The sequence below is a fragment of the Harpia harpyja genome, chromosome 10 (assembly GCF_026419915.1).
Source record: "Harpia harpyja isolate bHarHar1 chromosome 10, bHarHar1 primary haplotype, whole genome shotgun sequence".
Taxonomy (NCBI): domain Eukaryota; kingdom Metazoa; phylum Chordata; class Aves; order Accipitriformes; family Accipitridae; genus Harpia; species Harpia harpyja.
Window position 1 is genome coordinate 16,880,110 of NC_068949.1, and position 27,761 is coordinate 16,907,870.

Here is a 27,761-nt window from a genome sequence, read left to right on the forward strand (position 1 = left end):
CAACATATTAAGCAAGTTACTACAGCAGCCAAACTCATCTGTTAAAACCAAAATTAATGGATAAACAAACTTAAGTTCACTTTCTCATTGATTTTTATCCAGCTGCAGTGGACTATAAAAGAGCTATCAGGGAAAGCTATCCATTAGCCGTCAACTCAGAATGCCTTAAGAAGCAATTGCTAATCCTCCAATGATATCTCACTAAATCCTAATCGCTACAAATTGTTCTTGGAAGAAGCATTAAACTAGTCATCAAACCAGGTCTTTAATGCTTCTTAGAGTTATTCAACCTGTAACCCATCAGAGATCATACAAAGTACTGAAACTTTTAAATCCAGTTAAAATAAATAAATAAATCAGATGGATATTGTCAACTGCAGGTCTACACCTTCCTGTGTTTTGTGTGCTGTGGAAAAAAACCCAAAACACAGGAAAATGGACCATTATAATAATAATAATAAAAAAACCACCCTCTTAAGATTCATAAAAATTAAGAGACTACTGTTGCGTTTCAATTTTGCTTCACAATATGATCTCCTATTAGGAACGGGTATAAAACACTCTTATTAAGTGGTGGAGAAGAGATTCATTAAAATTTCAGTGCTCATATCATTCCAGATAAACAGTAAAATAAAAGGACATTATTTTTCTCACCTTGTTAAAAATCTTGATTGTCTCACCTAGAATTATATGAGATGGAACCACTAAAATGGGTACAGCTAAACCAGTATGAAGTCGATATAAATTAATAAGGTTCTAAGACTAACTCAACATTTTAAGAAAGGAGAACACAGTGATGGAGCTTGAAAAAAATATAGAATAGGGATATTAATTTCACTGAATAACTGTAAAAACATTACTATCTCCCTCTTATGTTGTTAAAGGAAACAACTTTTTGCTTCCCAGTGCCACAGAAGTAGTTCACTTGAAGACTTTCAATTAGAGTTCTGGTGAGAGCAAAGAGGTAAAAATTACCAATTGCAGATAACAATCTAAAAAAATCAAAGTTCTTCAACTGAGACAAAAACAAGGTATGATGCTTAAGCAGAAATGATCAACCACACAGCACAGAAAACAAATGGCTAACGAATCATAAAAACAGTGAGACAACCAAAAAAAAAAAAAAAAAGAAAGAAAGGATGCCACACTGATGCAAAGGGCATCATCTATTCTACCTATGCACCTCAGAAAGAACAACAAAAGTAGTGTCATGTTAGACATTAGAAAAACTTTCCAAAGGTAAGGATTGCAAAACACTAGAATAAAACCGTCTTTGTTGCAGCTCAAAGACTGGGCAACAGGGCGTTACAAATCCTCAGCTTATACCTGATCCTGCCCTGAAGAGGAAACTGTGAGAAGACATGGGAAGGGACTAGTTTGTAGGTTCTGCTTTCACGATTGCATGAATTCACAAATGCTGATCTCCAAAACAGAAAGGGACAAATACATAAAAAAAAAAAAACAAACAAAAAACCCAAACCACCACACACACCTCTCACACTAGAAAACTTACAAATATTTTGGTAAAAAAATTGCAGTGGTACAACTCAAGTGAATCAATGAGGTTACAGAAGATAAGAAGAAAGTTGGAGGCCATGATATGAAGTTCATACTATGGAAACTGCAACCTTATGTCAAAGTAACTCTGAAAATAACATTTTTAGCCTATAAAAAGCAATTGAATATAAAGGTTACACAGTAAAATAATACAAGTGGGCATACAAATCGGTTCACAAAAATAATTTTTCAACAGGCAAACAATTACAGACCCATATATATCAAATTAGATAAACATATTACTAGTATTCTGCATTTTCAGAGACCATTTTGGGCTAATTGCTCAAGATATTTTGAAATTAGTATACTAAAGCTTATGATGTCACAGAACCCTTTACAAATCTGAAAATACAGTTTTTATTTAAGTTGTGTCTACTGTTTGGTGAAATATATCAGGAAGTAACGATAGGCCAATGTTTCAAATAAAGAAAAGGAATGGAGACTAAGTCCAGATGACATTTTTAACAGCAATGATTGGTGTTGAATAGCTGGGGTTAGATGTAATAGGAATCGCTGTTTGTTCAGAACTTTTTAATAGATTAGGACACTTGTTTAAACAACTAATCCCATACTTTCTATGCTACCATTTTAACATTGTTCTAACTCATGACATTACACATAAGGGACTATTTTACTTCATAGATGCTTATGCTGAGTTCTACAGAACCACTATTAAGGCTGTATATGACTTGTGGTGATATGTTTTAATTGCACGATCAAGAAAATGGTTAAGTACGGACGAAACAGAATTTAGCTGAATTCTTTCACCGAATTACCGTACAGTAGAAGTTTTACTGCATGTGACCTCTGAAAAAACAAATGCACTCATACATACTGGAACATATGATACATCTGCAAATAAAAAAAGATCCCACTATCATATTTAACAGAATATGGTACTACCTAATATGCAATAAAATGTTCTATTTTTAATATTCTGTATTGTCCTTTTAAATACAATATTGCTGTATCTTCTTCTAAATGTTGAGGAATGTGAACAAAATGTAAAAGGCTTTTTCTTTCAAAATGGTATTATTCTTCACTCAGTTACCTGCTCAGGAGAAAAATAAAGCCACTACAAATTTACTGATCAATATAAAGCTTAGTTAGTACCATGTCTAAGGAATAAAGGCAACCTGCTGTACTTCTTAAAGTTCGTAGCGCATTGAAATATTCACTTGAATCGTAACTTCTGGAAAACAGCAAGAACATTAAATGCAGAAATGGAAAGTGTCAAAAAGGCACTAAATTATCAAAAGAAATACTCTGGGAAGTTTAAATTATTCCTTGGGAAGCAGAAAAGAATCATAAAGCCCAGACAACTCATTAAGTGGAAAATGGACCCCTTTTAAAACGATGGAACAACATCTTTGAAGACATCTATCATTCAGAACACACATGCCCTCCACCCAAATATTATATTAGAATTTTATAGTACTAGATAAAGATCAAAAGCAAAGAAAGGTCATTAAAAAAATTAGGTGGAGAACCATTAAAAAAATATAACCTTTTTCTCTATTGAAGTTACGAGACATACACCCACAAACACAAATATCCAAAGTAAAAATGTAGCGGTACATATATCCAAAAGAAGTTATATATAACCAAGAAGCAGTTATAGGTGAATTAAGACAGAAACTACCCCATATGTTGAGGAGAGGATAGACTGATTTAGCCTATCTCAGTGATATATTTGGTCCTCAGAAGACAAATCTGGCAGCTGTAAACCCAATATATTGTAATGGAAAGGAAGTGGAGAAGTGGCAACACGGGGGAAGCCATATTAAAGCATCCCTGGCAATCTCTCCAAATGAGGATCTTGTCTTCTGAAGGAAGAAACCAACAGGAAATTGATCCTTCATCAGAGTCAGACTGCTCTGACTGCTGCTCAGTCAACAAATAATTCAAGGAATTGGAATTACAGCTCTCAGATGGTCAGGCAGAGAGATGCAAAAACACCCCAGAAGTATCCACAGCCACGTGTGAACAGGCAAGGAACATGAAGGATAAGGACTTGCTTATTGGAAGGGCCCACTGCATGAATCCATCTACTTGAACACTCCGCAATGTTTAGGAAAATGCCATGTTTATGCAAAATATTCATACCAAGAATGTAATTTAAGGAATCACAACATAGAATTTGGAAGATAGATCTATATTGCTAGAAGAAAACAATAATTTCTGGGAGTCATTCTCAAATATTTTATCCCCACATGTAACAGCAAATATACTCTCAACGTGTAAAGATAATATAAAAATTACCCAGTTAAATGCAATGATCATATGAAAACTCTGGCAGACAGGAATTCAAACATTGTTAAAGCTGAAAAAAAGTCTTCAAACTCTTCCTCATGAAATAAGGTAAGGAAAGACTCAGAGGAGAGCAGGTAACTCGACAACTTTCTACCTGATGGATGCAAGCAAATACAAAAAATTCCACCCCCACCATGGCCACTTAAAAGATCACGGAACGTAGTAAACGGGAAAATGTGATTGTGTTCTTATAGTCTAATATTTTGTTATTTCTAGCACCAAAATCTTCAGCACATTAAACAGCTGCTTCTTGGAACAGCAAGAAAAGGATATCAGGTGATCAGTTTTGAGTCAGTTCTCACAGAAAACAGAAGCTGATACATGAGAGTATGATGTAGCTCAGAAAAGGGGGATGACAAGGAAGACAACAGCCATTACCAATAATAGGTAAAGCTTTTCAAAAGACTGGGGAAGCTGGAAAAAAGGAAAAGGAAGGAATTTAAATGGAAGGGTGAAAGCCTAAGAATATAAAATATAAGAATTTCAAATAACATTGTAATCTAATCTAGGAAGGTATGGAATTCTTCCTCTCTGTGAGAGAGAGAGAGAACGAACACAGCAGGGAAAGACAAGAAGTTAAATGACAATACATCCTTTCAAAAACAAAATCTAGCCTGAGCAAATTATTCAGGAAACCAAGAGAATTTTAAGAGCTATTAGGTAAAGGCAATAAATAAGGCATTTAAGTGCATCAGTCACACGAAGGCTATGAAAGAATCAGATGCTCCACTAAAAGATCAGGCATCAATTATGGATACTGCAGATAAAATAAATTACTTCTGTGCATTGATCTTTACCACAGAGTATGATGGAGAAACATCTGCTACAATCTTTGTATTTCCAGTAGGAACCACTTACAGAGAGAATGAAGACCTTACATAAAAGAAGCATCAGGAAAAGATTCTAGAAGATGACTTTGTAAAGCTCATTGTGAATTCCAGGGCATTTGTTGAAAAATAAAATGTAATCCAATAGAAAAACAAAACCAGAACAAGCAGATAATCATGAACAGACACCAAACTACACCTTTGACTCTCACAAAGGTGGGCCAAGATATTCCAAATATTTCTCTCTCCAAAGACTTTCAGAAGATTTTTGTAGACTTGAAAAGATCCATAAAAATAATTCTCAAAATTAAGCAAGTTTTGAATAGGGAAGAGTTATTCTCTGCTTAACTGGAAACAAGTATCAAATTTATGTTTTGCAGTTCCCTGCATCAGTATTTTTGACTCTAACAACAGCGAGCAGCAGAGAAATGGAAATTGAGGCAAGACAGATGGTACAGGGCAAGAAACAAGCAAGACACAATGCCATCATTGGACTTTCATAGTAATTATGCAAGATACTGTGAATTTAGAATTCTTTTCTTATTAGGTAGAAATTTAAAAGACATGGGTGCCCTTCACGATATATTATTCTTTGAAAACTAGCATTTTGGATGAAATAATACTAAAAGGAAAATAAGAATGTTATGAGCACCATTATGGTGAACACAATCTTTGGGAGCACGATTCTCTGTTCAAGTCTCTTGGCAGCTTTTCAACAAGGTTCAGGGGTGGTGGAGCATAATGCGCTTAGGTAACGATGATGACAACGAAATGTTCATTCAACTCAAGAGTGCAGAGGTAGCATGGACAAAACAACAGGTTCAACTGGCTAGGAAATCCTTCTGTTAGGGAAATTTAAAAGATCCACTGAAATGGCCCATGATATGTGGAATTCTTTCTCTAGCTCATTATTACTTCTTTCTCTTCGGTACTGCCACCCATCCCAGCAGAATCCCTGGGAGAAATACTACAGGATCCTGCTGGAGAACACAACAGGAATTGACTGGGGGCACAGCGCATCATCCTGGGGCAATTTCCTTCTTAGCTCTTCAACAATTCACCTACTAGCAGGCATTTTGTCATAATAAATTAGGCCTTCAAGAAAGCATGCTAAAACTTCACAACACATACAATTCCACTGGCTTTTGTGATGTCCTGAGCATCTAAATCTTTCTCATTCCCTCTGAGCACAAGACCTCTGCTCCTACCTCTACCATCCAGTTCTCTCTGGGTATTTCTGGAAAAGCTTAAATGAACAGCAGCAACGGAAGAATCAGCGCAGAACACTGAAAACAGCATTCACAGTTTCACTGCATCAGTAAAGCATAGGTAGCGTAGTATACATCAAAAAAATGAAATGAGGAAACACAGCTTCTGTTAGGTTTATTGTGTATGTGTCCTCCAAATAATACATCACTTGGGAATAACTGTTACATGTCCCTATTTAAAAGATTCTACAGAACCATCAATGAAATTTCTATATAGTTATTACAGTCTGTGCTTTGAGAAGCAAATACAGCAGAATATATTAGATTTCATGCCTATTGCAAGATTAAGCCCAAAACTAGTTAATTTTAAAAATGTGCAGCATCAAATCCTCCTTTGATGGTATCTTGATTTCATGTAAAAACTCGCAAATATACCATGTGAATTTTTTTTTTACTTTACGTGCATTTACAAAATCATCTAAAAATCATGCCTTCTGTGATGCACTTCACAGTGACTATGCATACTAGTTACACAATCAATTGCTTGTCTCTATGAGAAGTCGGTCATTTGGTAGAGTTTCACACGGTTTACAGAGAAAGTACCTGGGACTTTGGAGAACTGTGGGGTTTTTTTTTCTTCTGAACTGTTTAATAAAGAGTTTGAGACTTCCACCTTTTTTTAATGTAAATTCTTATTAAGCAATGACCTTGAAACCTCTGGAAGTTCAGTTCTTGTAGAACTGTTTCAACCTGAAGCTGCAAAACTGTATGACTTCACTTCCTGAAGAACAGACATTTTTCTCGAATTGAGACTTCTGAAGGGAAATTCTAACCACCCACGCCTCTTACACGAAGCCCACAAAAAAATACTAGGTGCAAGCAGGATTGTTTGGGATACCAGGAATCTACCTACGTTAGCCATTTGTTTCATACTAGAGCAAATATTGGGTCAAAACAGTTACCGAGGTCTTCAATTCTCCAGGAGTAGTGCAGTGGTTGTTCAGATTATAAATACTGCCTTAACTTACAAAATGGGTAAATATTACCTCACTTCAACAATTTATCTCACAAACTTCATGTTTTATTTTTTACATACTCTTTCCTTTTAAGACCTGAAGTTTACAGTGCAGCTTTCTTTACAAATGACAAACGTCATTAACAAAGCTGCACTTGCGGATCCCCAAGAAAATTCCAAGGCAAGGCAACCACATGCCACATGATCACAACTGAAATATGTGGAAAGGAAGGGGGCATACCACTTGGAAAGATTTAACTTTTATGTTATTTTTAAAGCAAAACCATCTGAAACTGCAAACTTTTTTAGTGCTTTGATGTTCATGTAATGAGATTATGATATAAGTGTTACAAATCAAGATTGACAGAACCACTGAGAGTTGTGCAGAATATAAAAACCCTGTCAAAGACCTTCTACACAGATACTAGCCCACCATTCAGTAAAATGGGTATTCCAGTCGGGCACAATGGTGCCAAACTGAGAGAGTTTGAATGTGTCCTGTATCGGGCCACGTGCAGACCTTCCACTGACTTCAGCAGTAACAAATGAAGATCCACAGGCTTAATCCACTACTATTAAAATTAACATAGGTTTAGTACTACTTCAGCAGGGACAGGATCAGTCCCCAGACAGACTACTACCTGTAGTCAACCCCATGACTGCCTGGGGAAAAGACATCCCACCTTAGGTGGTGCACACCATATACTCCAGTCATAAATCAGATGCCGAGCCCAAGCTGGTTGTTAATAGTACAGATCCATTCATTTATTACTCATCCTTGTTTTCAATCTATTTCATTATACTATTCGCAACCAAAATACTCCCAGCTCTCCATTCCAAACAGCAGATTATGCCACTTCATGGCAATTATATGTCCTAAAGACATTAAAAAGGCTATTACCAGAACATATTTTCAAGCACCAGTATAAATCATTTCATATAGGCTTTGAAATTCATAACAAGTGAGCGTTCAATGCGAACGTCTGTGTTGGGGCCGTACGTCCAGGTGTCAACACAATATTAATCTTCAGTAATAACTAATGATACTGAACGTTTCTCCAAACTACTACGACAATCTGAATATATGAGAATTTGAAGATGATAAACAGTTTCTTACCCACCTTTAGTAAGTTTCTCTGATATGGACATTGTTTTTAAACCCCAAACCTAACAGCAGGATAAATAAGCAAATAGGACAACACTTAGCAAGCTTCACACTTACCTATTTACACTCCAAATCTAAGCATATCAGTTCAAGTTATGAAAAACATTTTCAGTTAATTAAAAAAAAAATAAAATAACTTTGTTGGTGTTAGAATCCTGCTATTGGAAGGAGGTTGAAAAGTGAAAAGGAAATCAGTTACATCACCTCACCAAAGAGACATGGAAAAAGCATTTGCCAATTTTTGTCTAATTGTGTTAGTTAATCAACTAGAGTACCTCTCCTACAAACCTTGTCTCATTCTCCATCTAAGGCCCCCTCTAGTAAATACATTATTATTGTTAGAAGAGATTTTTTTTTCTCAAGAGATCAGCATAGCTACATTTAATAAAAATCAACTATAAGCAAATGCAGAACAACAGACTAGATGAAGCAAGTCACTCCTTCGTAACTGTTTATTTTAAATGTTAGCTAGAGCCCACTTATTCTCACTTATCTCATTGGGTTTGGATTTGGCTAAGGATCCCACCTACTCAGAGAGCATTTTGACTCTATCTATAGAAGACTACACCATACTGAAAGTGTTTCTTCCTTTCAATGTGAGATACGGCAACAATAACACTTCAGTTCTGAAATATAACAAGACAGCAATATAAAACATAGTAGTTACTAAAATCCCCGGTGACAACTGACTATAAAGTTAAGCTAAAAAGATTTAAATGGGGTTGTCATAATGGCAGGTTTTGGCCTAATGAGTGTCCCAAATTCAAACCTGATGCAACTCACTGCAGGACAAAAATAAAGAATTATGAACTAGAGTAACTGGCTTGTTCGGGTGTCTCACAGCCCTGCCCTGCTGTCAGATACACCCCTGTTGTTCAGGGATATATCTTGGCTATATTTGGAGATACACTTTTAAATCACCTAAAAAAATAAAAGCTTCCATCCCTTCCTCTTTAATACTAAAGTCTAATAGATTTCACTATCAGAAAGTTACTGAAAATGATCATACACACAACCAATGGCACAATCAAGGATATCAGGTATTTTCTGAAATTTAAAATAAGACTTGTGAAGTGTATTTCCTTATTATTTTTTGAACGTTCACTATAACACACCTCTCACTTCTCATCTGTACATCTTCACCATGTCTTCATTTCACAAATAAGAAAATGCAAGCTTGAGGAAAAGAAGTGACCACTCCTGGTCTCCTAACTTCCAGTAAACAATAATCTATGGTCTGTTACTTTCACTGAGGTTTGAACAACTTTTGGGGATGAATTGCAGACTAATAAGCAAGCCAAAATTGTGAAAATGAAGTCATTCTATAGCAGTTGTCTATTATAACAGCTCTACACTGTCAAGGGCACCCTTTTTCTGGTGGAAGTAGAAAGTCAAGGTAATTTCATTCAGTTGTAACAACAAAAGGCAGAGCTCCAAAGACAATAGTCCAGCACAGAAATTTATTCAAGCCTGAGCACTGCCTTCACACAATCTCCATCTATGCACTACGGGATATGCTTTTTCAATACCTAGTGGGAAAAGTTATTTTGTTCTGTAATGTAGGAAATCATTATATAAAGTAACTAACAAAGACATGAAATAACATTGAATCTCTGATACTATGTTCGGGGTTTTGCTTTGTTGGGTTTTTTTACATCAGCTTATTTTCCATAACTACTAATGAAATTGCATATCACATAAATTTAATCTAATATCCTCCTATTTCCTTTATGTGTTTTGATTATCCCAACCTTCGTTTATGCAGAGCTGAACTGAACTTAGAAGCTTTTAATTACCTCTTTGCCAATGCAGAGTTGGACCAAAATCTGGTGATAATTAGAAGAGCTTCATTATGTTTGGACCCTAAATTCTTTAACAAGCTTTAATTATTAGTTCTCATGTAAAACATTCAATCTAGTGCCTGTCTGTGGTCTATCTTGCTTCTTGCTGTGATTCTTACAGAACTGCAGAGCAGCCTACAGCTCCCACTGAATACTCAGTTACAGATGAGATGAGTTCCTGAGATTCTAATTCTATTTCATTACACAAAATATAGTAAATTTATTTTGAAGTAGTATTTGTTAAGGAAAAAATCCAAGAGTCTATGCTGTCATATAGATTGCATTCATAAACAGGATTAAAAACCTGAAAAAAAGTATTAAGAGAGTGTTAGAATGTTAAGGGATGGTTAAAAAATAATCTCTAATTAAATAATTCAAATGTAATGTATTTAATTAATTAGATATAATCTTACAGTATCTTCTTAAAAGCATTTAAAAAAATAAGCTCCCTAATAAACCCACACTGCTTTTAAACAGACAAGATTCTCACAGTATGCAAATAAAATATCTCACAAGAATTATTAATCTTTTTATCACCTAGCATACTGCATCCTCACTGTAGGACCCTACCCACAATACTCTCTTTACAGTAAGGACATTTAGCTTAGGCCTGTCCAATACACTTCATTTTCTACAGGTACATCACCCACCAGCCAGTATCATTGTTAAAATCAGGGATAAATGTATTTTAATTATTATCAAACTGGAATAAATACCTGTTCATATTTCCAAAATATGCACTGTAAACAAACTGGGAACGAGGAGCCGTTACTCAGCAGCTCCTCAAACTGTGTTTGTTCACATTTATAGATGCACCTTACAGCATTGAAGCTGTGGCTGGCTACAGATACCCTACATCTGCCAAGGTAATAGAGGATAGTTTTCAAATGTATGTAAACACATGGTGTAATCAAGCCTTGTAGTGTACCCTATTACTGCAATTCAGTAGATGCAAGTGATTTCTTCAATCTCCTATGAAACAACAATTACAATATCAGACTCTTCTTTCTTCTTCCCCTCTTAAACATATCGCACAATTTTTAGCTCCATATATTCAGATTAAATCCAGCCATCCAAGAACTAAAACCTGTAAGAATTCCCTATTGCAGGCAGATATTTCTAAAACCAATTTAAAATATTAAGTTACTATTCTTGCTTTTCATTTAGGACTAAGTAAGCCTCTGTAATGAATGTGCTCCAGATATGAAAAGGTATTAGAAACACTTCTTTCCCTCTGTACTTTTCTAGAGAACAAGCCAGGATAGTTAATGCTGACAGAGCCAAGGCAAAGGCTGTGTCTTCCCAAATCAGGCTGAACCGTGCTGAAGAGCTTCTTGTGCAGAAGTGCAGGATGGGTACAGCTCACCCCATCATCTCCACTGCCCGTCTACCACCCTTCTTCTCTAAGGCAAGGTGACAGCAGTCACCAAGTGGCAAATGTTCACCTTCCCCAGTACAAATGAGCCTTTGGACTGTAAATCCTGTGACTCTAAAAGTATCCTGTGAATGTTGCACTTTCTGTGTTGTTTTTACTATCATTATGAGCATCAAGGTTGTCATCTTCACAGCCCAGAAGGTAATTAGTTGAGGCAAAGGTACAACCTTCTAACAGAGTAGCTTTGGTAGGAAGAGAGCCTATGTGCACTATGAAAACCTGCTGCAGAAGTACACAGTTTCAGTTTGGGAGAAGATGGCATGATTTCTACGTTGCTTTGAGATCATCAGTGAATTTAGAAGTGTGCATGTTATAAACTCAGAAACAGCATTCAATGAGTATTTTCACCTGCTAGATACTACAGTTTATAATTTTAGTTTGCAACCTATGTTTTTCTGACTAACATTTGTGATTGATGGAAACTAATTACAATCAACTTTATTACACTGAGATACAGTCTTATAAATAAGCAGCTGACCTTGTGAAATGTATGGTATGCTCTATTAACATAAGTTATAAAATAAGGATTGAAATCTAAAAGCAAAAGAAACCCAAACTGCTTAAGGAAAAAGACATTGCTGTATGTATTTATGCATGGCATTTTGGCTTTTTAGTTATTTTTAAAAAATAATAATAATAGAAAGGATTGAACTTTAACACTATGACCCTTACGTAGCTGGGCCAGATTTCAGGCTAAAGACTAATGTGGTTTAGCTACTTCTGAAATAATTATAAAAGTACCTCTACCCTTCTAAATCAGGAGCACTGACATTCATCAGAATAATCCCCTCAGTTAAGTTCCTGAACCCACTGCCCACTGAACCCTGGCGGTGCAAAGTCTTCATATTTCATACTGTTAAATGGCAGGAAAAATCACTGTACCATTTCAGTGCAGCTTATCTCTAGGTTTCAAACAAAAACCCTGCTTCTCTTTTGTAAATTAGCTGACAGATTGAACAAGAAAACTAATTTCCTCTGCACAACACTACTCTTAAAAAAACACTAACAAAGCACACCTCTTTGGAAGACAATTAATAGATTGGTTTTTGCAAGTATTACACAGTCAATCTCAAGTCAAAACTTCTGGGATAGCTTAGTACTATTTTAATGATAACCCTCTGACCACTTCTACTGTAATTCACCAGGGGGAGAGGAAACAAAGATTCCCTACATCTTTTTTAATATTCAACAGTATTACTCAGCCACTGAGAAAGTTAGCTAGCTACAACTCTCAGCCACTCTGAGCACACTACTGGAGATGCTATTTTATTATGCATTAAACTGGGAGACATTAGCATTGCACAATGCAGCACAATTTTGCAGGTTAGCAACACTTTTTGATACAAGTTTTTTGGTTTTGTTAAAATCCTGATTACATTTAGAAGCAGCACAGCAACCACAGGCTAGATTGTACGTTTTCTACCTTCCTTGCCAACCACGTTAGAAAAAAGCCCTTGTCATTGCAGTACAAACAGACCACCAAAGCCCTTCCAAGAGAATAACCCCATCTTATCTCAAATGCTTCCTTTACAAGTTCTGACATCAGTGAGAACAATCAGATCTGGAAAAGAGGTTATTTGCTATTAATACTAATTTAATGGTTTGCTGTTACACGGTGCTATAGCCCCTCTATCTGGTAACAACCAGCAATCAAGGCTCAGTTCCTACTGAACTAGAATCTTGAACTTTAACAGTAATGATGCTGTGAAAGGAACAATGTGAAGATAATTTCATAATTTGGTTCCAGAAAATAACTAAATCTTAAAACACAACTTGCCATCTCTAATGTTTTAGAAAACATTTTCTACCTATAAGCTTTAGGAAAAAGTCAGTGTTGGCATATACCTAGCTGAGGAAGTAATACAGAGAAAAACTGTACAAACCCAGAAGTATTATTTTCTGGAATAATTAAAAATTAAAAAAAAAATTTAAAAATCAGGTAAGGAAATCATTTAAAAGTGATATGCAAAAACATTCATGACCCACATGTGACAGTCTACAGCTAAGCAACTACAGTCCCCCAGAACACCAAGATTTTACTACAGGACTTATTTCAGGCAAAGAATAAACAGGTTAATGGTGTATATTTCATGGTAGCGCTAAGCACACACAGAAAAAGAAAATGCACTAATGGAGACTCAGTTCTTATAAGCACATTTAAATAATGCTGACAACTTTTAAAAAGTAGCACTTTAAAGCTGATGTACAGTTATTTACACAGGCATGTTTTGTAAGCATTCACACTGCAATCTGAGACACAGTAACACATTTAATCACACAGATGTTCACATACATTGACCCTGATTCTGCAGATGAGTAACTCTACAAAAGAGAAAAGGCATCACTCGCCACCCGAAATTGGGCCTGTGTGTTTGCAAAATTGGGCCATATAGCAATCTCATTATAAAAACCAAAGAGACTAAACTATTTAATTCAGCACAACTTCTACACAGAATACTATCAGGATATTTTTTCCTCAATTCTTTGCTAACGAAGTTACAAAATGCCTCAGTGAAAGGTCTTTTCACACAGATTAAAATACTAATTCACTTTTCTACAAACAGCACCTACTAGGTTGCCAATATATATGCACTGCTAACGTGCATCTTCCCTATGAGCATAAAATACAAGGGGGGGGGGGGAATGGGACACAACTGTAGGGCCTGTAGAATTGCTGAGAGACTAATTCAAATTTTAAAAGGAAAAGAAAAGCCATAAACCAAAAAGAGACAAACAAAAAGGAGATGTTAAAGCAAAAAGAGGAAACTTTCAAGTTGTTGGGCTTATTTTACAGGGACTAAAGCAGGAATTTCTTCAGGTATTTCAGACCAAAGTTTCACTTTAACTTTTTACCCAGTTATGTTTTTATTGGACAGCAAGCCTCTCCCATTCTACCCAAGCTTTTCCCAAAGGTCTAATTCTTGCAGAAATACAAAAATCAAACTACTCTGAGGAAAAAACATAAAGCAATTTGGACTTAAAAATCAGTTGCTAAACATGATATGAAGTGAATTATCAGAAGTCATCAGAACTACACCACAAAAAAAATAAAAAAAAAAAATCAGGAGTAATACGTTGTAAAAAAGACCTGAAAGTCATGGAAGCCTATTTACATGCTACATGAGAAACACAGCTTTGGAAATGCAAAATACTGTCCTGGGAGGACAGAAAAGATGGAATACTGGAAGAATTTTTTAGGTTTTACTTTTTTTAACTGTTTTTAAACATTACTGGAGTAATATTGAGCATATTGATAAAGTTTCAGAAACAAACATTTCCACAATTAGCAATAAACATTTAGTAAATGTATTTTTCCCTGCTATCACCAAATTTCACCAGGAAGAGTTGATCCAATTAGGTATTTCTTCTGTGAAAAGGCCATTGAAATTTATAAATGCAGTTGCTATTTTAATTTTCTTCATGGCTGCTTTATTCATTTTTCTCCTCTTGAATGCATTTTACCAAGGGGCCCCAGAAACCTGTGTGATAAAAAGTAAAAAACCACTCAAAAAGCGCTTTTTACTTTCTCTGTGTGTTACTAGAAGCCATTTGAATGCTCATCCTCTGTCTTGTCCTGGTCAGAAGTGCCCTTGCCTGGCAAGCCCATCTGCTCAGCCCTCACAGGAAGCTACTTTCCTCCACTGAAGATGTACTTCACTCGGTCGAGTGGCTTGAGATTATGTATGAAGGGGAAGGTAAAAGTATGAAAGCAGGCTTAAGAGCTGCCCGCCTTGGAAATTCAGTTCTGAGCAATGAGAAAACACAGTCCCAGTTTTGATCTGGAGCACAGCCGCCTTATTAAATGACACTTCTAACCCTCCCTATATCGATCCAAGAACTAAGTCCCTTAGAGTAAGAAATCATAACACAAAGTATCCTGTTCTTTTTCCTACCTGTCTTTTGTCTACTCTTCTAATGCAAAAAAAAAAAAACCAACCCCATACCTATGCTTAATAGTAACAGTGACAACAAATCCCTTCTGCACAGTAGAACCTGAAAGAGACTTCCAAATTAAAACAGATGCAGTTTAACTTGGTATTCGGTCTAGTTAGCTACAATGAAACCTCCAGGTTTCTTTTCTGAACTACACTACAAGGACAAGCACCACAACCAAAGTAGTTAACTTGCTTAGCAAAGACTGGTCCTGAAGTTACAACAGTCTCCGAGGTCCTGATCCTCCTCCTCGAAAATAGGTACTGTGCAAACGCACAAATACCTGCTTGTATTGTGTGTGTGTCTGTGTGTGTGCACGCATGCGCACACATGTGCACAGTTAAGACTGGAGTATTGCAAGCTTGTTTAAACGACAAAGAATCTCAAAAAGAAATCACCAGGCTCAGAGATATACAAAAGTGTCTGGTTTCAATTTATTTATTTATTGATTTATTTTTGTGACCAGGTAGTCCTACCTGATTTTACTAGGCACTTTTCCTTGTGCAGTTTGTTTCCAAACAAGTCATGGAAGAAATCAGCAAACCCAAACCCTAGTATGTTTTAGGTACTTCCTGAAAGCTACATGAGCTATAGAATGTAAAGATAAAGTCAAAGCCAAATCCATACCAACCTGTGTATTTACTCGGCTTTGCAGGAGGTTTCAAACCAATGAGTCAGATGATAAATGTACTGCAACAGTAGACACAATACTGTAGATAGAGACAGGTCCTTTGCTTTAATTTTTAATTTCCATTTTCTGTGGGTTTAGACAAACCACTGACATTACTTTAGCATAATACTTTGCAATGAATCAATACTTTAATTTAATAATGGTATTCTGTTGTCAACATATAATATATCACATAATGTCCTTGTATAGACGCTAAAAAAATATGCCAAATAAAATACAAAGCTTTGCTTTTATCAGTGATCACAGGTTAAATCAACGTAATGAGAATCCTTACAGCCCCCAAAAGAATTTTCTTCAGGGTTAAAAGGCAGCATGGAGTAATTTCAGCCACAGCCCTTCCTCTCATCATACCAGTGCTGTGAAAGCTCTCCTAGGGAATGGGATTCCAACAAACACTTCAATAAAAGGAACAGAGAGGAAATATATCTGAATAGAATCAACGTACATATCTGTAAGTGGGACTTATTTACTCAGTGATAACTGCACTAGTTCCTAACTATAAAGGGAATTATAACTGGAAAACAGAATTAAGTCCAGTGTCATCCAGCTTAATTGAAACAGATGAAGCAAGTCATAGCTGTAAAACATGAAAAATAAACTAAAACTACAGTAATTTCCACTTCAGTGGTGTGACTACAATCCTGTATTTATTATTTTTATCTTGACAGTAGCCTTCCTGTTGACAAGTATTTAAGATGGGAAACACAAATCTAATCATGTCTGCGGTACATTGACTCATGGTACGTGAATAGAAAGTAAGTGGGAATAAGGAAGAAGCAAATAGCTCTAGAACTCCCAGTTGTTCACCTCAGTATTTTTTTTCCAATTCAACAGCTTTTGATGCATTACAAATTGATAAATAACTGACATATTAATCTTAGTCAATGTTAAAGGCACGTGCTTTACAGTCATGTGTGCTCCCCTCGATTTCAATGACAGCTCATGATCATAATACGAAGTGTTCACAGATACATGTCATTTGTTGGCAGAATGTTTCAGAGCTCTGGGAAGAGTAGGTCTGGTTTTACTACGGTTTGGCACCTCCCACAACACCCTCCAGTTGGTGAAAACCCCGCAGTTGCATCTAAGTGTCATCCTTAATGTGAAAAAGACATCTGAGTCAGTGCAAAATAAAACAAACAGCTTTTACCAAAATGTCAGTGTTGGTAACAGTTCATCTGCCAGATGCTTGTTACTTGAACCCATGCCGCGCATAACAAACAGACAGAGATATGACTAGGATAAACGACTGGACCAGAAAATCTTTAGCAGGAAATCAAAGTATACTCAGGCTACAGTCTGGACTCATAAAAAAAGGTTGCAATTGGACTTCACAAGATATATTGATGAAGAGTTCTGTAACATCTCTTTCCCTGGTTACTATGCATTAATTGAGCCCCACCTGCCCGACCTCAGTTCTCTGCATTAGCCTTTGGTCACATGAACACAAGAGAAACCACAGTGCTATTTCATAGCTGAATTCACACAGGAATTCTTATAAGTACAGTATCTCAATTTAAAGATAATAACATTATTTGAAGAACCCAGAATACCATGAAAAATGCATATTGGAAAAATCAGGGCATGACTCTTTAGAAATGAAACCAATGGCTTGATAAAAATAAAACTTCACAGGTGTGTTCCAGTCAGTTGGTTGATTTTTCTGATCCACAGGCTGGACTATCCTTCTAAATCAGTGATTGATTTTTATGTGAGCACTGGATAAAAAGGCTCATGCTGAAAAGCCATAGTCTCTGAGTGATCACGAGAAACACATGCAGGCACAAGACACAGAGCGAGATTTGATGAGTAAGTGGCTTTTGCTTAGTCAGAACCTGAAGGATCTTCATCAAGAACTTTCAAAACAGCTAACAGATAGCTTGACTTTGAGTGAAACACAACCAAGAATTATTGTCATTATGCACACCCACAAAAAAAGAGAGATTTCACAACATCTCCTCAGATGAATACACACACAGAGAAAAGGCTTTACCAACATCTACTTCAGGTGGGCAATCATCCAGCTTTCAGGAGAAATAAATCCTGATTTGCCGTCCATCTTCCTAAATCATATTTTGAGCCCTTTTTAACATGTTAAAACAATTAAATAAACTGCAACATGAACCAGTATAAAGACAGACAGCTGCTTCTTTTCTTAAAAGCTGCAAGATGCTAAAGAACTCCTGCCCACATATGTGCCTTGCCAAGCCAGAGGATCACGCAAGGGTGTGCACTATTTTGAAAGCTGGGGCATCAGATTTGCCATGTCAGATTTGTATTCACAGGGTACAATGGGATCCATGACTTTCATTTCAATAGCAGCTGGCGCAATGGGCACAGAAGGAACATGCAGGAAATGAGGATGGATTTGTTGCAAAATATTCCCTTTCTTCCTAAGAGCTGTTAGTGGCAGATGTAGATACTTGCTTTGGGGTGACACCATGTCAGCAGTTCATGGCAGAAAGATTGCATTTCTCCTCCCTCTCCCCTCCAGTGGATACTGCAGCCTCAGAGAATTTCACATGTATACTCAGAGATGCTTATATATGTATCAGGGAAGTACAGCTGTAGGCTTTAAAAAAATTTCCACATGCCCTACAAATTCAAATCCTTTTTTATGTAATCTATTTAATCTTCCATTAATGATAATCTCTGCTATCAATGTGCCCAAACAGGGTCAATTTCTGCTGGATTTGCACTTCTTGCATTTCATCCTATAACTGAGCTTTATTTAATGAGGGGAAACACCCTGCTGTAAAAGGTATTAGCAGTCTCCCTAAAACAAATAATAGTTACGAGACTCTGCAACTGCCAGGAACATTTTAAGATTGTGGGTTTTCTTCTTCCTTTGTGTGTCTTGCATGAAGGAGAGTCCTGCCAGCTGAACATTATTTATTAATCAGGATATTCTTGCCCTCCATACCTCATAAGGAGACAGCATAGAGGGGCGGAAATTGCTGTGGATTTCTCTTACATACCCAAAGAGATAGAAAGGGGAGAAAGGAAGAGATTGCGAGGGAGCATTTAGACCCGAACGGATCCCACCTGGCAAGCCCAGGCAGCATTTCAGACACACACAGGTCACTGCAGTTTGAAACACCATGTAACATATCTGGTTCACACAGGGCTTGAAAACAGAGACACAGGTTGAAAATCAGGCTTCCTTTGCTGCTTTGTTTTTAAAGAGTGCCTTATACAGCTCCCTACACCTAAGTGAAACTGGTAGGTTTCAGCTCCACAAAAGATTCTCCTTCTGGTAACATCTGACTTCCTTAGGTTGTACCTACAGAGCAAGCGGGTTCAGACACACCTGTAAGGGACGGTTCTCTGTCAATTACTATAGCAGACGCTAGGGAAGCGAGTCGCTGCCTTGTTTGCTCTTCTGATTTAGTGATAGTTTTATTCGTAATCATTCCCAGCCATCCGCCACCTGCACACCCACCCACACATACACTTTGCTGTTCTTCTCCCAATTTTGTCAATTCACAAGATCAGTTCGCTCTGCAGATACTCTCTGCCCAGGGGCTCATCAGCAAATAGATTTAATGGACAAAATAAAGTTCAAATGACTTGCTAACAAAATCCTCTAGCAGAATAGCCATACGCTAGCATGCAAAAGGGGAGCCCTGGGCTGTAAAAGCAATTCAGGTGGTAGCATTCAATTGAATTGACATTCCTAGCTGAAGCAACTAAGAGTTAATGGAGGACACGCAGCTTCCCATTTCCTCTACTGCATCCAAGAAAACGCAGAAGATGACTACGATACAGTATTATTGAGCATTTCACTAAATAGCACCACACGGAAGTTCTTTTGGCACGGATCGCATTTGTCCTAGATGATAACCTTTACAAGAAGGTGAAAGTTGATGCACCCGGACCAAATGAATTTTCAGATTTAGCCGGAACCCTTAGGTTTGTGCCTGGGAGGGTGGGAAGAGCCAGCCACCGAGCACCAATCGGGGAACTAGCCCCCTCCTCTGCTTAAAAAAAAAAAAAGAGTCAGTTACGGCAAGACGGTGCTGTGGCTACACAAGGGAGCCGGGAAAGCGTTTGGCTGCGTCTGCATATTCGCGGGGTGCCCAGGGCTCCATCCTGGTGGAGCTGGCGGCGGCTCTTTCGGGAGCCGGGCGCTGGGACGGAGGGAGCATCCTTCCGGAGCCCACTCTCCTCTATTTCAAGGAAGACGACGGTGTGGAAAGCCAAACTCCCTCGCCGGCAGAAAGGCACAGGCACACCCCAGCCCGCACCTCCCGAGAACCCCTCTCCTCCTCACTGCCCCTTCTGGGAGCCGCCAGTTGTCCCTCTCGCTCAGACACCTCCCAGCACCTGCTAAATACCTTCCGCAGCCCAGCCTCGAAGGGGAAAGGGGGCTCTGCGTCTTCTCTAAAAACCACAGCGAAATCTAGTCACCTCAAATGGCTGCTCCTGCCTCACCATCCATCACACAAGCGGGGAACTTGCCGGGGGGGGGGGGGAGGCGCAAGCGGGGGAGGGAGAAAAGAAGCGCAAACTTCGGAGCTCTCCGGACGCCCGCCCGGCAGAACCGCCCGGGAACCCCGCGTCTCCCCGAGACGCGGCGGCAGCAGCCTCCGACCGAGGCATCGCCCCGGCCAGGCCCGGCCCGGCCCGACCCCGCCGGCGCCCGGCAAACCCCGGGGTTTGCCGGCGAGACGCGAGCAAGCGGGCGGTGCGGGCGCCCCGAGGGCGCGGCGCGGCTGGCTCTACTTACGGATTTTGGGGGTCGTGCTGGCCTCCGGCGTGGTGGTGGTTGACTCCTGGAAGGGAGACAAGGTCCAGGACGGCGCCGAGTCGTGGACGTAGATCTTGTAGGAGGAGGTAGCGTGTGCCGCAGTGGGCCAGGCGGGCAGCGGCGGGGTGCTGGGGGCGGCGGGCGGCGGCCGGGCGCCGCGGCCGGCGGTGCCGGGGGGGCCGCTGGCGGGCGGCGCCGTGTGGGGCGCGGCGGGGTGCCGCGCCGCGGTGGGCCGCGGGCCGCCCCGCGCCGGTCCGCGGGTGCCGGGGGGCCGCGGGGGGGCCCGGCTCATCGTGGTGAGGCGGGGGCTGACGCGGCTGGGCGGCCGCGGCGTGGCGGCGGCGGTGGTCTCCGCGCCGCGGGGGGGGGGCGGTGGGCTTGGAGAGGAAGAAAGGGTCCTGCCCCACGCCCTTGGCGTCCATCAGCTCGGTGGGGACGTACTCCTTGACGGAGCCCACCACGATCCACTTGAGCAGCATGAGGCTGAGCCCCAGGCCGATGAAGCCGATGAAGAGGGGCACCACGCACAGCCACGTCTGCTGCCGGTTCCAGACGATGCAGTCGCTGCAGCGCAGCTCCCGCGGCGGCCCTCCGGCCCCATCCCCGCCCGGGCCCCCCGCCGCCTCCGCCGCCCCGGGCGCCGCGGCGCCGGCAGCCCCCTCGCTCATCCTAGGGGCCGTCCGCAGCGCCGCCGCGGCCCCGGGGCATCAGCGCGCCGCGGCTGCCGGCGGCATGCGGCGGAGGGGGGCGGAGGAGAGCGGGGCGGAGGGGAGCGCAGGGGAGCGCGGCGCGGCGGAGCGGGCGGCGGGAGCGCCCCGCTCAGTCACGCCGCCGGCATGGCGTGCCCCGCGCAGCCTCCCGCGGCCGCGGAGTCAGCGGGACGGCCGCGCCATCCGCCGGGCGCCCTCCTCTTGTGCTGCGCGCTTCTGCCTCTTCGCTCTCCTTCTTCTCCCTCCGCTCTCAGGTTTTTCTTTTTTTTTTTTTTTTTCCGGGTAGTAAGTCGCAAGAATCAGCCTCGTCGATTTATTTTTTTTTTTTTTTTTATCCCAAGCGTGCGGCTCCGGCGGCGGGCAGGCACATTCCTTCACATTCACGCTCCTGCTTGCCTCTCCTCTTTTTCCTCTCCCCTCGGGGCCGGGGGATCTTTTCTTTCCGTCTTTCCTTCCTTCCTTCCTTCCTTGCTTCCTTCCCTCCGCTCCCTCCCCCGCCCGCTCGGCTCCTGCCTATGCCCGTCCGCAGCGCAGCAGCATCCCTCGGCTGCTCCGCGGGGAGGCGGCGGCGCGGCGCAGCGCACCCGCCACTCCGCGGCCCCGCGGCCAACCCGCGGCCGGCGCCGGGCCAGGGAGGCCGATCCACGGGCGGGGCCCGGGGGCAGGAGGCACGGCTCCGCGCAGCTCCTCCGCGCCCGCGCTAAGTCCGGCCCGGCATCCAAACTCCGGCGAGGGTTCCCGGAAAAAAAAAAAAAAATCCACACACACACAAAAAAATTAAGATGAAACCCTGGAGGGGGGGCGGCAATGACCCAGTCGGCAAAAAAATACGGATCCGGCAAATAAATAGGCACGCAGAAGGCAGCTCCTGCCAAGCTTGCAGCTTCTGTTCAATTGTGTATTCCTATCGCAGCGCAAGGGAGGCAGGCTAGCGCGCAGAAAGTAAGGCGCCTCCCACCAAAGCCTAATGGTGGTTTCTTAATGCGCACAAGATAAATAAATGATCCAGGCAAACCCCTCGGGAGGGTGGATGCTACGGCGAGCGGACCCTAGGAAAGAAAAGAAAAAAGAAGGGGCGGGGGGGGGGGCTAGCGCCTGAACCCATCCTGTGGTAGCAATCCGGCAGGCGGCTGCTCTGTGTCAGAAAAGACATGTGTGTGAGGAGGGAGCGGCGAGGGCTGTGCGGGTGCGTGGGGGAGGTGGAGACACCTTCAGCGAGGATTCCCAGCGAAAGACCAGGGCTCGGGACGAGAAGATGTTTTTCGACGCTGATGCTCTCCGGTAAGTAACAATGAGCAGCGTTTTGGTGTTCTTCTTTCTTAAAAGGATTCCCTAAAGGAAAACAAAAACCACTCGACACCTGCGACAAAAGGGTAGTCCTTTCCAGCAGCCGGAGGGCAAGTGATGGCCCAGGCACATACTGGGGCTACAGCTCTCAGGACGTTGCCAGACAAGTTTTGGTATTGAAACTACTCCAGCTTTTTGATCTACTCCAGAGTTGAACTCCAAGTTCAATGTGGTCAACAGTGTGTGCTTTCCATTCACTTACTGGGCAAACATTTCAACAGCTAGGGTGGTCACTGAAGGCTTAACCGTACTCTACCAAAGGGTGGATTTATCACTGTTTTCAAAATTTTAGAAAATGGTCTATAAAATTATATATGTACAGATGTTTTTAACCCTTTCTTATGAACTGTTACCTCATTGGTGTCCTTTCCTGGTATTGACACGTAAGTATAATTTCCTTAGTCATGTATTTCAAAGTATATTAATATTTATACAGAATAATTGAGCAGAAAAGTTGGAAACAAACTGTGAAATACATTTGTTCTGTATATACACAGACAAATATAGAAAATAAAATACTGCAACTGAACCGTATCTTCTTGCATTTTTCTTCAGAGTGAATGTTAATAGCATATATAATATCAAAATTACATTAACTAGACATCTAGATTATTGTCACCTCAAGCAATCCAGCTGGAGTTTGGCCATTTCTCTAAGGTAGGTCTATGTTCAGGAAGATCTGTGGAAGTGGCTCATCAGGTAAGCGTACCGTTTAAACACTCATAAAAAAAGCACTTTGGATTGGAAAACATGAATATATGGGTTTCTACTCCTTCGATGAAGAGACAAAAGGATTAGGAGAAATCATTTAGCAACAACCACATGAGCACAGCCCAGTACACAAATGGATGCCCAGTAAAGCAAGCAAATGAGCAAGACAGGGAAGTCTTGGGAATCCAGGTAGGCTTTTTCACTGATTTTATGGAATCCAGGATTTCTTACTGAAATCTAGAACCAGGTGCTTGCAGTCATGAGTGCCTGTCCTGCACAGTCTTCGCCTTCCTTGCAGATTGTGATTAATCAGACTCCTTTGTCCTGCTCTGGGCTTTGTGTTGCCTGTACAAATGTCCTTTAGCTCTTGCCTCTTCCGCAACTCTATTGCTGTTCACTAAGCTCGATATGAATCATTCTTTGTATTCATTCTCAAACAATTTGTACATGCTTCTTGGAAGAACAGAACACAACAAAAATGTTTTACAACCCTCACAAGACAGAGCTTTTATTTTTCTCATGACTATACTCTGAAGTCTTTCAGTGTTTCATCTGTCTTAGCTGCACTTCTTCCCCCCAGTAAGATTTTCAAGCTGTCAGCTCCTAAAATTTGTAATGGTTCTAATGGAAGACATCAGGATGTGATACCATTAAGATGACTCAAGTGTAGCCATTTCATTGTTTAATATTCAAAGACTTCCTGTATTATGAGTAAAGATTTTCAGGCTTCTTTTCTTACAATTTCCCATTCTTATCATTGAGAGTTGACAACCTATTCTTGAAATTGATTGTGGAATGCTTTCAGTATGCCTTACTTAAGTGAATTACTTAAAAACAGGTATTACCCTGATAAGTTAATGAAGATCTTACCATTGACTATTATCCTCTTTGAAGAAAGTCTTTGGTCTAAATATATGAAATGGCATGGATCTAGATACAGGAAGCTCAAAGCAGCTTTCCTTTAATCCCACAGTAAATACAAATGTATTTCAGATAGGTTATCCTTCAGTTAAAAAAAAAAAAAGTTGTGCACCTACACAGACACCTGAGTGCAGGCAGTGTATGGGAACCTCTTCCTTTAATAATTTAGTCATGAGTTAAAATGTTATGATGTGTACAAAAACACAGTCTCTGAATGCTTCTAGATTATTTCTCTGTCCTCAAAAATTAATATTCAGATCATAATCAGTTTCTCAAGTCAGCCCACTCTTGTTAAACTGAATCTGTTCAGTGCATTAATTCTAATTTACGTAGGTATTTGGTAAATTTCACTTGCATTTCTTCCTACTCATTCTGTATCATAGCCCAACTCTTTTACTTTTTCTGGAAATATGTTTATCGTGATCATAAAACAACATAAAATTTATTTTTCTTGACTTACTTTTCTTCATAATATGCAAAGAAATCCTTAGTATCTCCTTGAGAACATCTGTCACTGGGATGGAATAAAATTATTTATCTACAGTGGAGTCAGGAGTGGTATTTTCTTAAGGACTGGTGTGACACACACATAACAGATATACCGTTTATGCATAAATTGCTCTGTTTGTCACAGCAGGGTTACATTTTGGCTATGTAGTAGGTATGCCACAGGTAACGGTTCTGTTACAAGGGTGCTGTTCCTGACCAGCTTCACACATGCCTCCATACAGCAGGACCATTTACAGCCACATAGTCTTCAAATAGTGAAATGTAATAAATTAATTAAATGCTTTTTGTCTGAGGTCAGCATGTTACTCTATTCCTTCTTCCATGTGAAACATAAAGAGCATTCCACTGATCCCATTAACCAGTGCTCAGAACTAAAGTACTCTTTCCCACTCTGACTGCTAAAATAGCCATTAGGCAAGACAAACAGACTAAGCTTTATTCAGCTAACATGTTGTCAAGAGACTTGGGCTATAGACCTGTGCATACTGTAGAGCCCAAAGTATTCCTCCTTGTATTTTAACACAGAATGTTATGAATACTCCTGGTACCTGGGAAGAATGGTGCAAGTCGCAACGAGTGAGAAATCCACCGTGGAGTTCAAAAGCACGGCAGCCATTTGAGACATTAGCAAGCTGCCAGTTAGCATTATGTCAGTCTCGGACAGGTGTGAGATGAGTGACAGTTAATTTCGGGATAAGGAGAAGAGTCTGCTCTCTCTCACTGCAATATAAACTCTGAATAACAATCCCATGGCTAAATTAATTGGATAAAAGACACCTATCCTTTCACACAGTGCAAGGATGCTGATTCCTCCTCAACAGTCAGCACATCCTCGGTTTTTCAAGTCATGGGTAGCCTATTTGCAAATGCCAGGGCTGCCACTAAATATTTAGAATTTGAAGGTACGCCAATGAATATAGGCAATTCAAATATTTATCTTGGCATGGTTTGTAATGATTAATTGAAATATGTCATGACATTAGCAAAAAATCCCACACCCCAAGTCCTACAAAACATGTTTCAATCAGGAAACATTAGTAAACTGAATACTTTCCTTGGAGGAATTTATTACTAAATAACTGAAATCCTACAGGTCTGACTCACTTTTTATCAAGCCAAATACTCAATATTCTCCACTTTTAGCTGACCATAAATCCTAAGGATTTCAGTGGGAGAAATTCTGTTTGACAAGAGTAAAATCAAAGTAATTTTTTAATTCTGATTTTAGTGGTATTGTATCAGTCTCTTAAGAACACACTTAATAATGATTTCAGACTGAGAAATACAGTGCCTAGTGTTAACAATGCCCTTGCGATATACTGAAGCCACTGCAACATAACAGAAATGCATATATTACTCTTCAAGCCTTTGTAACCCCTGAGATTTTTATCAGGAACATAAATTTAGGATGCCAGAGGAAGAAATATTTGAAAGCAAATATGGAAAATGCCATCAAAAGGGCTTGCTCCGAAGCATGGTGAAGTCAGCAGAAATCTTTCAGTATATTGTGTATATACTGTATACTCTATCTTGGACTAAGCCCTAAACCAAAATTCAAATCTTTCCAAGATTTAGTACAAAATGATGAAAACAGCAAGTGAGAAAGCCTATGAAGCAATCAGTCATCAACAGATAAGAAAGTTAAAATTATTTACTATTATGACTCACTTCCAATTTTTTTCCTGAAAACCTACACTTTTTCTATCCCAATTAGTACACTCGATCCCAATTAATCAGACAGAAAGGGAATATATACTATATTTCAGACTTTGACATCTTTCCTTTTTCTTTTCAGAATTGTTTGCTGTCCCATGTAACTTCTGCCCAGTGCAGAGAACACTGCTGCTAGGTGTTGCTTGGTGAATGACCTGGCTGTGGATATTGTCACATGACATGAGACAAGATACATTTTGGAAATGCTCACACTTTTAACAGTTTGTTGCAAGGAATAATGAATAAAGATTTAAATACCTTTAGTTCTGCTGTCCACTGTAGAAGATTTAGTCTTTGCAGAGAGATGACAAAGAAATGATTGCTCCTGCAGTGATTTCCATATGCTACCAAAGAGGCAAAGAGGGTAAGTTGCAAGCTCTTGAAATGTACCTGAGAGAAAGTAAGGTGCTTGACTGGGTCCTCCTCTCCCTGATAGCCCCAGGGATGGGCAGGGATGTGTGCCAGCAGCCTTCAGGTGATGGGTGCTTCAGCAGTAACTCTGCTACAGAGGCACAACCCTGGAAGCTCCTCCACTAACAGGTCTGAAGTGTCCAACATATTCTTTCTGAGTTTCCCCTGGAAATTAACCCAAAGTAACAGAGACTGTCAAATGTAAGAAGAACATGAGGCATCCAAAAACTGAATTAGTTTCACCTATTTCTGTTTCAGAGATGAATGCTCTTTAAAATGGTAAATCTGCAAGGGTAACAACACAGGGCAAATAGTGCACATCCAGATGACTTTGAACTAAGCCTTAAATCGTTGCCTTCTCTAAAATTACAGTTATTTAGTGATTTTTTTTCAGTCTTGATTAGTTTTGATGGTACATAAAGTTACCTTCTCTCACAGTCTTTAGATACATAGTACATTCATCATAGCTGTTACATTAAAAAGAGAGATTTTATATTTAAATAAATTATTTCAATTATTTTGTAAAGTTATTACAGCGACCAAAGACAAAGCAGGGCTATAGAAGCACCGGAAATCTATATTAAAGGGAGGAATAAAATAGTGATGGAAAAAGTAGAACTTAAAATAAATTTAACGCTCTCATGAAGTCCAAAGTTGATAGGAGCAGAGATAGATTATAACTTCTTCATCAGTCCCAGCAATT

The 27,761-nt window shown here is 40.0% G+C and overlaps 1 protein-coding gene across 1 annotated transcript in view; it reads right to left on the bottom strand.

The window, feature by feature from the left end:
- The window catches only part of NRG3 (neuregulin 3), a 436,962-nt gene extending 414,507 nt beyond the window's left edge, over window positions 1-22,455 (bottom strand). Inside the window, 2 exon segments of the mRNA XM_052799207.1 lie at window positions 20,715-21,103; window positions 21,105-22,455. Coding sequence (XP_052655167.1) covers window positions 20,715-21,103; window positions 21,105-21,403 — 688 coding nt within the window. The 5' untranslated portion in view covers window positions 21,404-22,455.
- Window positions 22,456-27,761: the final 5,306 nt, after the last annotated feature.